Below are 13,118 nucleotides of genomic sequence, written 5' to 3'. Positions count from 1 at the left end.
AAGATATTTTAAAACTGATTGTAGTGATGGTTCCAATTTTCAGTGAATACACTAAAAATCATTGACCTGTACATTTTAAAGCTGTTATTAAAAAATTAATCTCTAGAATCACTTCTCGGGAATATGCTGTCATTTTTGCCCATAAAACTAAACAATGAAAAGAAATAAGATGAATATTTTTTAAAAGATGGCACGCATACAAACCTAATTTCTTTGGACTGTTTACATTCAAAAGGTATAAAAAGAAAATACATATCTTCCAATCATACCCCCTCAATCCATGCAACCAATGTACAAATATCATCAGCCTAATTTGAATCATTTCATAAATTACACAATACTTATACAAACATACATAAGCATATGCATATAGAAAGAGAGGTAGGATTGGGAGGCCTACAAAAGCATACACACATAAGTAATATGTAGCTGGGGAGAGAGAGTCTATACGCATTGCTCTGCAAAAAAAAACAAACAAAAAAAAACAGGTATCCTTCCAGGACAAAAGAAATAGATCCATATGTGTTAGTTGCAGCAATGTTTATAATAATGAAAAATTGGAAACAAATTAAATATCCATCAGCAGGAGATTGAATAAATAACTTGTAGATTAGTCACACAATGGGCTAATTATCAATAAAATGAATAAACCAGATGTACATCTACCAACTGAAATAAATTACAAAAAGAATACTAAGAGAAAAAAAGGAAGTTATAGAGAGGTAAGTATGATACCTTTCTTATAAACCTTTTTATTATGAAAATTTTCAGGCATACACAAAAATATAAGACTATGCAGTCTCCCACACAAAAAAAGTAAAATGTCAATAGGAATTACATTTGATTTATATACTCATTTTGGATTGTTTGACATTTTATGATAGAAAATCTTTCAGGAATTCCCTGGCAGTCCAGTGGTTAGGACTCTGCACTTTCACTGCCGAGGGCCAGGGTTCAATCCCTGGTCAGGGAACTAAGATCCCACAAGCCATGCAGCACAGCAGGAAAGAAACAAAAACAAAAACAACTTCCTTTCTATCATAAACATGGTATGTATCTCTCCATTTATTCAAAACTTGTTTTATATCTTCCAATTATATTTCATGCTTTTTTCGTAAAGATGTCTTATACCTTATTTAAATTAAATTTAGGGGCTTCCCTGGTGGAGCAGTGGTTAAGAATCCGCCTGCCAATGCAGGGGACACGGGTTCGAGCCCTGGTCCAGGAAGATCCCACATGCCGCGGCGCAACTAAGCCCGTGCGCCACAACTACTGAGCCTGTGCTCTAGAGCCCGTGAGCCACAACTACTGAGCCCATGGGCCGCAACTACTGAAGCCCACGCGCCTAGAGCCCGTGCTCCGTAACAAGAGAAGCCACTGCATTGAGAAGCAGGCACACCGCAATGAAAAGTAGCCCCTGCTAACCGCAACTAGAGAAACCCTGCGTGCAGCAACAAAGACCCAATGCAGCCAAAAAATAAAATTAATTAATTAAAAAAAAAAGGAAAATATCAATGAGTTACAAACTATCTTTTCAGTAATGAAAAAGAACATAGTTAAGAATGGAAAATATTGCAGGACATTACATGTAATAAGGCAAGTATTGTAAGGTTTCATTACAAATACATACATATATGAATATATATACTGGGTCACTAAAATATTTCTTATTGTAGATTATAGTCAAAGTCTGAAAGCCCGTGACCAACTGATACATTTGCATCCTCCTTTATCCCTCTATGATTTATTTCCTACACATCCTATTACCTTTTAAAACATGGATCATATCAACTTCCTACTCAAAACTTTCAAAGTCTTTATCTTAGCTTATAATATCCTCTATGTCCCTGGCCTCCTTTCTGGTCTCATTTCCGACTTTCTTTTTTTAAAATATTGAACATTCATTTCATTTTAATGAAACAGTGCCAGGATAATACATTCTTTCTGATCTGGAAGTAAGTATCCTGTCGTCTTCTGATTCTATTTGTTTTTTACTTGTTCTTTAAACAAATTTTAATATAAAGTTCAATTTTTCTTTAAGATTAGGTTTAACATAGACTATGTCAACTCAGACAATAAACCAATGTCTTGAACCACAGATTCATTAGTTCTATCTTTGTTGTATTAATTATGCATGGTTCTTCTCTTATTAGGCTGTTTCCATCCTAATTTGACTTTGTTATTAGTAAATAATATCTGTTCATCTGTATAGGCCAAGGGGTCTTTTTATCTGATATCTCTAACTTTGGAAAGATGTCTATGCAGGCTGTATTTAAGCCGACTTGGAGCAGACTTGCAGTTCCAAATAAACACATACCTTTACAATTCTACCTTATAACAGTTTATCATACAATCCAAAATGGCTTAATGAATAATTTCCACTAGAGACTCAAAGCCCTGTCCATATAATGGAACACCAATTCTTTGAGTTTAGTAACTGCTTATGGTAAGGTCACTATGTGAACTGACATCAATTACTCTGTTTTTGTTTGTTTTTTATTTATTTATTTATTTATTTATTTTTGGCTGTGTTGGGGCTTCGTTTCTGTGAGGGCTTTCTCTAGTTGCGGCAAGTGGGGGCCACTCTTCATCGCGATGCGCGGGCCTCTCACTATCGTGGCCTCTCTTGTTGCGAAGCACAGGCTCCAGACGCGCAGGCTCAGTAGTTGTGGCTCACGGGCCTAGTTGCTCCGCGGCATGTGGGATCTTCCCAGACCAGGGCTCAAACCCGTGTCCCCTGCATTAGCAGGCAGATTCTCAACCACTGTGCCACCAGGGAAGCCCCAATTACTCTGTTTTAATGGTCAAAGGCCGTTACTAGCAAGCTACTCAAAGAACTTCCTACTCTTCCTCTCTGCTCAGCTCCAGCCACATCCACCTTCTTAACGTTCCTTCAACAAGCTTAAAAATGCTTCTATTGTAGGGTTCTTCACTTTTTACTCTGCCAAGAACACTCTACTACTAGCTTTGTACATGCAGATCTGGATTATGTAAACTGTCAATACGTGATTTGATGTATATTCCTTTGTCTCAAAAAGGTATATAACTGTACTTTGACCTCTAACAGATGGAATATTCCTCAGAGCTCTCTAAAACACAGTCTTCCGGGTTATAATCCTCAGGTTGGTTGGAATAAAATTTTCATTTCTTTCTTAGATCTTAGACTATTAATTAATTTTATTGTCAACACTATATTTAGGCTAATCATTCATTTTACTACAAATGGTTAGGAACACTCCATTCATTGACTAATTGAAAAGACAGACTTTACTAAATATCTACTGAGGACACAAGGTGAGTAAGGTCCACTCCATCCCTGCCCTCAAGTAGCTATAGTCCAAACAGGAAGACATATAACCAGGCAGGGACAAAACAGAGTGAAATCTTAAGAGATAATAGGAGTTAGCCCCAGGAAAAGGACTGTCAAGGGTGTTCCCAGAAAAAGGAACAACATGTGCAAGAAAAAGGAACAACATGTGCAATCGCCTGTGGTCATGAAAGGGCAGTCTGAAAAATCAGTATGGCACCGCAGAGTCAAGTGACTGAGTCAAATGTCTGAACTGAGGCAGGAGGTTAGGACATAAAAGAACCTCTTGGGGATTGGAGGAGAGATCAGAGATTGGAAGAGATTGGAGTCTATAGCAGTAATCCAGGTAAGAAATAATTGACTAAACAGCAGCAGTGGGAATACAGAGGTGTTTGAATCAATGAAAACATTTGTAAAAAGTTAACTTATAAGCATATTCTGGGTCATCTGGATAAAAACCAACATCTCACAGCCTAGTATTGCCACAAGATTTCATGGCCCACTCTCGTATTTTATTTGTTGTTTTATCACAGGCCAATCATGCTAGAGGCCTTCAAGCCAAGTGCACCCAAGTGAAAGCCAAATATCATCAAAATGAACAAAATAAGCAAAAGTCTTACAGTATATCAATGAAGAAAATGAAAAGAATATGCAGTCATAAGACCACACAGTAGAAAGACAAATACAAAAGAACCTGCTTTGTAGTAGTCATTATCATAGATCCATTTTGAGTGACTTATAATGTGAAATTTTTATTTTTATATGTATCAACTTGCAATAGTTCATTAGAAATGCAGTAGTAAATACGTAATGAAGTTTTTACTAAATGGATTTTAATATTATTTTGAAGTCATTAATAAATTATGTAGCCCATCAAAATAATAGATCAGAGACATTAAAGGGGTCCAGAATATACCACCATGGCATAGAAATTATTTTGAGTACAGGGCATGAGTTTCGGGAATCACTTACCTGCCCAAAAGCAGAGCTTCCCAAAAGAACTCAAAAGAATTAAGTTGTCATAAATCTCCTCCCCAGGAGCAACCAGAGAAGACTGCCTCATTACCTGAGATGAGAAGTCTCCACACCACACCTAAACATACACTGTCACAAAATGATCAAGTCTCCCATCTATTCTACTAAGGACCAATTTATCTTTCCTAAAAATTGTTTTCCCATAAGTACCCTTCTCTCTCTCCCCTTCCCCTATTAAGATGGTATATAGTATATATAACTAAGATCCCACAATCCACGCAGTGTGGCCAAAAAAAAAAAAAAAACTGATAGAGGAAATTGAACCAATGGAATTTGATGTGGAATTGAATATGGGGACTGAATATACAAATTGATGTGGAATTGAAGTGGGGAAGGAACCAAGGATGATTCCCAGGATTCTGACCTGCGCAAGTCAGTAGATGGCAGTGCCATTCACTGGGACAGAAGGAGGAGAAAAGAACTGGGGAAGGCAGGGAATAGCAAAGGAAAGAGGGAATGAAGAATTATTTTCAACATACTTTAGGTGTCACCAAGAGATTCAAGTGGAAATGTCCAATAGAAAGACATCTATCTAGATGGGTTTCAGCTTATGATATAACTTTGGAACTCACTGGCATATGTGCAATATTTGCTATCATGAGAATTAATAATATCATGCAGGGAGTATGCACAGAGTAAGAAAAGAGCCAGCCACAGAAACTATGTGAAATAATAAATGTTTACTGTGTTTATTGTTTTTTTTGTTTTTTTGTTTTTTTTAAGAAAAGAAGAAAAAGAAGAGAACCAGGTCAGAAAGCTCTGAGGAACACCAACATTTTAGGTAAAAGAGAGCAATTAAAAGATAGGAATGAGGGTTTCCCGGTGGCGCAGTGGTTGAGAATCTGCCTGCCAATGCAGGGGGCACGGGTTCGAGCCCTGGTCTGGGAAGATCCCACATGCCGCGGAGCAACTGAGCCCGTGAGCCACAATTACTGAGCCTGCGCGTCTGGAGCCTGTGCTCCACAACAAGAGAGGCCGCGATAGTGAGAGGCCCGCACACCGCGATGAAGAGTGGCCCCCACTTGCTACAACTAGAGAAAGCCCTCGCACAGAAACTAAGACCCAACACAGCCATAAATAAATAAATAAATAAATAAAAATTTAAAAAAAAAAGAATTAAAAAAAAAAAAGGAATGAAAAATATTTTTCGTACTTAATAACCAAGAAGTCATTTGTGGCCTTATTAAGGGCAGTTTTGGTGGATGTATAGAAGTAGAAGCCAAATTAGAAACAGTAGAAAAGAAACAAATGAGAGATTAAAATAGATGCAGGTGATTGCTTCTCAATCACCCAACCAGCAGCTTCAAAAACAAAGAGATACTAGGTTCTACCTTTGTAAATTTCTATTCTATAGGACTCAATGGAATCCCAGAATCTACATTAATAAAATTTTCATGTACTGGTGATTCTCACATACTTCAAAATGAACTTTGTGAACTTTAGAAACCAATGACATATAAAAATGATTGACATATTATTATTCATGAAATCTAGAATGTAAAAATTAAAAGATACTTCTGATACACTATCTCAATGAATACAAAATAAAGGTTAACTTTACAAGTTTCTTCAAGAAAGCCTACTGAACAGTCACAAGAACACAATGAATAAACTACCTTTTCACATAAATTTAATAGTAAGGTAAGAGGAAAAAGATCCCGCACATCAAAATACACTCTGATCACTTAAAGAGTTGACCAATTGCAACTATAAGTGCAACAAATGGATGCTACTGCATGAAAACAGCTTGTGGGTCAGTCACTAGACATACGTACCGGCTTTAAGAAAGCAATCAAAGGGGAAGAGCAAATGCTAAGAATCAAAGTGGGGGTATGGGCAATTTCAGGGTCTACAAGACATTTATGAAATGTGATACTGAAACAGCAAAGAAATGGACTCAATACTAACAAAAGTGAGGGTCAGGTCATATATTAATTACAATCCAAAGGAAACTAAGCTAGGTGGCAATTTCAAAAAATATCAGCAAATGTTTACTCTAATTATATGTATCCACCTACATAAAGAAACCAAAGAGAAGGTTCTGATCCTTGATTCAGGCATAACTACCAGGTAAATTGAATAACAGTGGTTAAATAAGACTGCCTAGTTTAAATCTAGGTTCCACAATGTATTAGCTGTGTGACCTTGAACCAGTTGCTTGACCACTCATCTCAGTTTCCTGGTCAGTAAACCTAACAGTTCTCTTATCATAGGGCTGTTGTGAGGATTAAGTGAAATGACGCATATAATGCAACCTAGCACAGTGACTGGGCATACAGTAAGTAAACAGTAAATGTTAGTGCTTATTGTTACTATTTTATGTCTTTCAGGAGTTCCCAGTCTAACAGCAGAGACTAACCAGAAGCTCAATGCAGTAAGTTCTATTAGAGGTATGCAAAGAGTCTTATGAGAGTCCAAAGTTACTGTGCCCACTGAAAACATTAAGGGGAACTCAGCCACAACAATCAGTGTTATAGACCACATGCCAATCTTATTCTCAACATGCTTTGATCACGACTAAAGACTTCCTACATTAAAAATACATCATAAATATGGTTTTCCTCATAGTGAAACTAAAACAGATTTACATTTCTGTCATGCCTAAAATAGAGATATGAGCACAAGTCTAGCATTTAAACTGATGACCAAGCCCCCCATATTCTACTGTGTTTTAGCTGATACTATTGTACAAAAATCCACAGAAAATTTCACCAGAAAAAAAAAGAAGTTGAAAATGAGCTCAAATCTTATCATGAACAAGTTAATGCGTGTTTAGTGAACTAAACTGCAAAATACCCAATTCTAGGATATTCATTCGATAAAACTGGTAATTCCTTAAATGTGCTAGAAATCGTGTGAGTCTACTGGAGAGAGGATGATGTGCAAAAACAGACATTCTTGTCCTCATAGGACTTACAGTCTAGAGGGAAAACTAGTATTATTTTATAACAGGGTAATCTGGGTCGGAGAGAGGGTGTAGAATATCCTCCTCACTCAATCTATAAGGGGAAAAGTTGAATATTACATAATATTACAAAAAATACTATTAATAAAACTATAGTTTCTAACTGCCTTAGCAAATTGACTCAAATAGTCAATAAGGAAGCTAATTAGAAGTGGGAGGCATGGGACTTCCCTGGTGGCGCTGTGGTTAAGACTCTGTGCTCCTAATGCAGGGGGCCCAGGTTCAATCCCTGGCCAGGGAGCTAGACTCCATGTGCATGCCGCAACTAGGAGTTTGCATGTCACAACTAAGGAGCCCTTGAGCTGCAACTATAGGAGCTAGCCTGCCACAACTAAGACCCTGTGCAAATAAATTAATTTTTTTAAAAAGTGGGAGTCACGATTTGCCTTTAGCCCTTATTACATGGTAATCAGATGAAGATCTGCCAGTTTAAGTAGTCTTGCAATTTCACCATCAATTTCTGCAAAGGAAATAAGTGTACACAAATCTACACAGAGACTTAGAAAAACCTGTCTAGACAACCTTTGGATTGTAGTGCAATATAATAATCAACCACATAAAGAAATGTCCAGATGTGAGGCATTCTGTAATACAATGACACTATACAATATGAAAGCAAGTTACAGAAAAATGAAAAAGGTGACTCCTCAGTCACCTTTTAGATTATAATCTAAAAACAAAACAAAACAAAAGATCCAACTAAACTGTAATATGTAATTTAAGCAAGCTACATCAAACCTGAAGCGTAAGGGAATTCAATAGAATATTTAAGCAGCAATAAGTGCCTAGAAAGAATTAACCAAAAAAATTAGATTCCAGCACTGAACTTTTTTTTCACCTTCTAGAGAAATATCCTTCCCTCCAATTCTCCACCACATCCCTACTCTCTTTATTATTAGTGGGATGAACAATAAAGGAACCCAATACAGGACATTAGCCATTTTACTGAGAATACTTTTTCAAAAAACTTTAGAAATGGGGCTTATAAAAAGAATGTTAAAATTATATCTTAACAAGGGTATATACCATATGACCCAGCTATTCCACTTCCAGGTATTTATCTGAAGAACACAAAAACACTAATTCGGACAGATATATGTACCCCTGTGTTCCCTGAAGCATTATTTACAACAGCCGAGATATGGAAACAACCTAAGTGTCCATCAATGGATGAATGGATAAAGAAGATGTGATAAATACACACACACACAATGGAATATTACTGATCCATAAAAAGAATGAAATCCTGCCATTTACAAGAACGTGAATGGAACTTGAAGGTACTATGCTAAGTGAAATAAGCAGACAAAGACAAATACCATAAAATTTCACTCATATTTGGAATCTAAAAAAACAAAGCAAGTGAACAGACAAAATAAAACAAAAACTCATCAATATAGAGATCAGATTAGTGGTTACCAGAGGGGAAGGGGGTTGGGGAGATGGATGAAATGGGTGAAAGGGTCAACTGTGTATGGTGATGGATGGTAACTAGACTTGTGGTGGTGATCACTTTGTAGTGTATACAGATGTCAAATTATAATGCTATACACTTGAAACTTATTTTTTAAAAAGTGGGGGCTAGGGACTTCCCTGGTGGTCCAGTGGTAAAGAATCCACCTTACAATGCAGGGGACTCAGGTTCGATCCCTAGTCAGGGAACTAAGATCCCACATGTCGCGGGGCAACAAAGCCTGCGTGCCACAACTACTGTGCTCACGCGCCTCAACTAGAGCCCGTGTGCCGCAAACTACAGAGCCCACGCGCTCTGGAACCCACACGCCACAACTAGAGCCCACACGCCGTGGAGCCTGCGTGCCACAGCTAGAGAAGAGAAAATCTGCATGCCACAACTAGAGAGAAGCCCGAGCACTGCAACGAAGAGCCCGCACACAGCAAAGATCCCACGTGCCTCAACAAAGATCCAACACAGCCAAAAATAAATTAAATAAATAATAAATCTTTTCAAAAAAAAAAGTCAGGGGTACATATTTGCAATCCTATGATTTCCTTCCCTATCTGACTCCAGAATTGGCTCTGAGCAACCTGTGTACAGGGACTCTTTTCTTACTCTCTTTTACATTCCCAAGGACAGAACTTAAGTGTGCAACAAATGTCTGCTGGACTGGATCAAATCAACATAGCGACAACATCTCCAATACAGTACATACAGTGGCTAAATTGCTTTAACATTTCAAAATTATCAAAAATATACTTACATATAAGTTTACATGCATATTTACAGGATTTGCCATTTAAAGCATGCAAAAGTGCAATTTATAGATTATAAGAAAAAGCCACAGTCATATGACATCTTGCTTAAGAGTTTTGACCTTAAAGTGAAATGTCTTAAAATAATTTCATCCTCGGTGAAAATGTAACTAAAGAGCCTAAAATAAAATGTAGTTTACATAATGTTACCATAAATTTGAAAAAGAACAATTGATTCAACTTAACACCATTTCAGTGCTTACCCCCACTTATTCTTGCTTCTGCCTACATACCTGCCTACTCATAGACATTTTTAAAAGTCTTTTAGAGCCTTCTTTGTAAAGAAAACAGTAGTCTCTAAAAACAATGTAAATTAGCTATTTTAGTCATTATTTTCTCGAACTTCACAGCAATCGTAGATTCCAATGGGCAACTTAAGCATTACATTTACTATTATCCTACCAGTTTTGTTTCTAAGAACCAAAGATTTATAAGTAGATTGGTAACTTGGCAAACTGTTGGCAGAAAATCTGTCTTTATTATAACGATTATAATAAACTTAGCAAATCACAACATACGACAATTTAAAGAATCCTAGAAGGGGTATAAAATTAGAAGACACCCTCACACCAAATGACAAATTATAGTGCCACATGTACACTCTGGTCAGAGGTCCAGAGACTTGTGTCCAACCTCCTTCCAAGTGATGTAAAGACCTCTGGAAATCAAACAGGAGATCCTCCCCTTCTAAAGCTGAAAAACTGAACGAGGGGGCCTAAGTACAATTCGGGGAAGGTTCAGGGAGAGATGAAGCAGGCCCTAAGGAGGTCTCGCCAAGGCACAATCATCCATTCGTCTCCGCAAATTCACACTGAGTACGACCCTCAAGTCACTGCAGGCCCGACGGGACCGAAATGAATCAGACCCCAAACCCTGCTCTCTAGAAAACATGGGTGATAGGGGCGAGGAGGGGAAAGGCACATAAACAGACACTATGAGCCTTGTACGCCAGTTTTGAAGTACGGACCGAATATGTATTCTTCACCCATGTATACCCAGGGCGTTACATACAGCAAGTGCTCAGCGACTGTGTGCTGAACGAAAGAATAAATAAATAAATATGAAAAACAAAGACGAGCCGCGGTGTCCGTGGCTCAGCCTCCCACCTCCAGCCGTTCCTGACCCGGGCAGGGAAGTCACCCTCCCCTCAGACGGCGGCAGCAACCAAAGGTCAGCTCGAGCCGGGGCCCAAACTTTGCCGTCCCCAGCGCCCCCGCCGTCCCCACCTCCCACCCCCGGGCGGCACTTACCGTTGGTGTAGGGAGACCCCGAGGCCCGGGCGGCCCCGTTCTGGGCCTGCAGGCCGATGGGGGCGCCGCCAGAGGCCGGTATCCCGGGCTGGGACATGACGACGATGTTTATCGGGGTTGGAAGGGGCTGGTTGGCGTCTGCGGCAGCGCCAAGCCGAGAGTTGAAAGACGACTGCTGGAAGCGGAGGGAGGGGGGCTAACGACTTAGGACTGAAGGCGGGATAGAGAGAGGGCGGCGCAGGAAGCCCTAGGCATGGCGCCGCATTCTCCCTAGCCCGCCGGCGGTGACTGCCTGGTCTGGGGGCTAAAGCTTGGAAGTCGGGCCGGTGGGGCCGAAAACGCCGGGCTGGTAGGCAGCAACCAAGCGGAGAGAGACGGAGGGAGGCCCTGGCCGGAACTGCCTGTCAGCCCCCGGCCGCGCAGGCGCAATCGGGACACGTGGCACTTCCGGCTCCGGCCTCGCAGCTGCCGCCGGTATCGGTGAGCTCTTCTCTCACCGCAGGGCTGCCCTGAAGCCACCTGACAGCTCCGGGTGTCCCGGCCCGAAGGACGGAGCTCGGCCTCTCCTGCCACGTCACTTTCACCGTCGGCCGGAAGTGGCGTGTGTCACCGATACGGAAATCCCCGCCGTGATGAACGTCATCGAGCCGGCACGGCCGGGATCTGAGTGCAGTCAGGGTTTCAGTGGAAGCTTTCGTGGGGTGGGAATGACAGTTCCTCTCCTCGAGTTTTTGTGAAGATTACCTGAGAGGACAGACGTCATCGTCCTCTGCTGAGACTATGCCGAGTAGCTGAGCCGATTAATGTTCGTCGCAGTATTTCATTTCACATTTCATCATCATATTCCAGGTGTAAATTGTAAGAGATTTTTTAAAAAGGAGTGGTTAATTATGTACATGTGTTCAGAGTAATCAAATCGAAGAGGAGGCCTTTGCTTTTTGACCGAAGGATTCAGAAGTAATTTTAATTTTGAAACTCGCTGATTCATATAGCATACTCACGCCAAAGTTCATTAACAACATATTTAAATGGCAGTTTTATTTCCTCTTCTAAGAGTTTGCAGTAACGTACAACATTCAAACTTCCTTTCTAGTCAAGGAGACTTTTTTTTTTCCTTGCAAGTAGATTTTTTTTTTTTACTTTTGAGGCCAAAAGGAGGTAGAAACTGGAGTGATTAGACAACATAATTAATGATCTCAGCAGTCATCTTAGCCACCTTCATTATACTTAGGCTTTCCTGTTCTGAGCTGATAATAAAGCCCTTCTTTAGACTGCAGATTTGTACTGTTCATTAAAATGTCATGCCAACAGTTTCAAAACCGGTGAAGGGTGAAATACATCTTACTTAATTCGTTTAATATCAAATGCCTATTATGAAATGTTATATTACATACAAAAAGAGTAAGAACTAAACTGTTGTGTGATGCCTGAAAAACAGTAAGAATTCAAATAACTAAATGTTAACTTTTATCCTTTTTTTATCATTTGCCTCAGATGTGTAAAAATGTGTTTGCTGTGTATGAAATTGAAAAATTAAATTCCTTTGTACGATATACAAGACTTCTTTAGGATGAAGATGATACTTTTGGTCAAACTGTTTTCAGCTTAGAGCCCCTATAACCAAATCCCAAATCACATATCCCAAGAACACTTGAAAAGATACACAAACACAAGCCTCTTAATGGTTTAAAGAGAAAATAGACCTCAGAAACTGAACCTCCCTGAGGTCAGACAGAAAGTCAGCGTCGCTCTTCAAAAGAGCAGATCCTTAGGCCTGGTCTCAAACTTGCTTCAGTTGAATTCGTCTTTTTTTTTTTTAATTCAACTTTTAAATGATCTTGGTTTGTTGACCTTGGCACAGGAATTTGATTTGGTTAAATCAAGGTTTCTCTGGACTTTGTTCTGTTTAAGCAATATCTGTATTGAGAAAAAAAAATACTGATGAAGAAGAATTAGCCATTTTAAAAAGTAAATAACCTCTGGTTAAATCAGGTTAAATAAACATAAATAATTTGCTAATAAGTAAACAGTGCTTCTTCTAAAATGTGTTCCACCCCTAAGTATCCCTGTTGCTATTATGACCCCCACTCCAAAAAACAAAAACAAGAAACAAAATTAATGGTTCAGCCTTTCAAGTGTTTTTTACATTTTCAATGTAGTCAGCTTTAAAATATTGAGGAAAAACGCATAATTTGTCATCTGCACACCCTTAGGAATAGTTGGAAGGTAAGTGTAAATAACTGAGGTGAGACAACATATTTAAACATTTAAGTGCTTTTCCTATTAAATA

The 13,118-nt window shown here is 39.1% G+C and overlaps 1 protein-coding gene across 1 annotated transcript in view; it reads right to left on the bottom strand.

The window, feature by feature from the left end:
- The window catches only part of SEC24A (SEC24 homolog A, COPII coat complex component), a 60,563-nt gene extending 49,143 nt beyond the window's left edge, over nt 1–11,420 (bottom strand). The window contains exon 1 of the mRNA XM_068535914.1: nt 10,829–11,420. Within this exon, the coding sequence (XP_068392015.1) occupies nt 10,829–10,925 (97 nt within the window). The 5' untranslated portion in view covers nt 10,926–11,420. The remainder of the gene's footprint in view (nt 1–10,828) is intronic.
- Nucleotides 11,421–13,118: the final 1,698 nt, after the last annotated feature.

The sequence above is a fragment of the Eschrichtius robustus genome, chromosome 2 (genome assembly GCF_028021215.1).
Source record: "Eschrichtius robustus isolate mEscRob2 chromosome 2, mEscRob2.pri, whole genome shotgun sequence".
In the NCBI taxonomy this organism is placed as follows: Eukaryota; Metazoa; Chordata; class Mammalia; order Artiodactyla; family Eschrichtiidae; genus Eschrichtius; species Eschrichtius robustus.
Note: the sequence above shows the minus strand (reverse complement) of the source record. Positions and strands in the feature narration are given on the sequence as shown.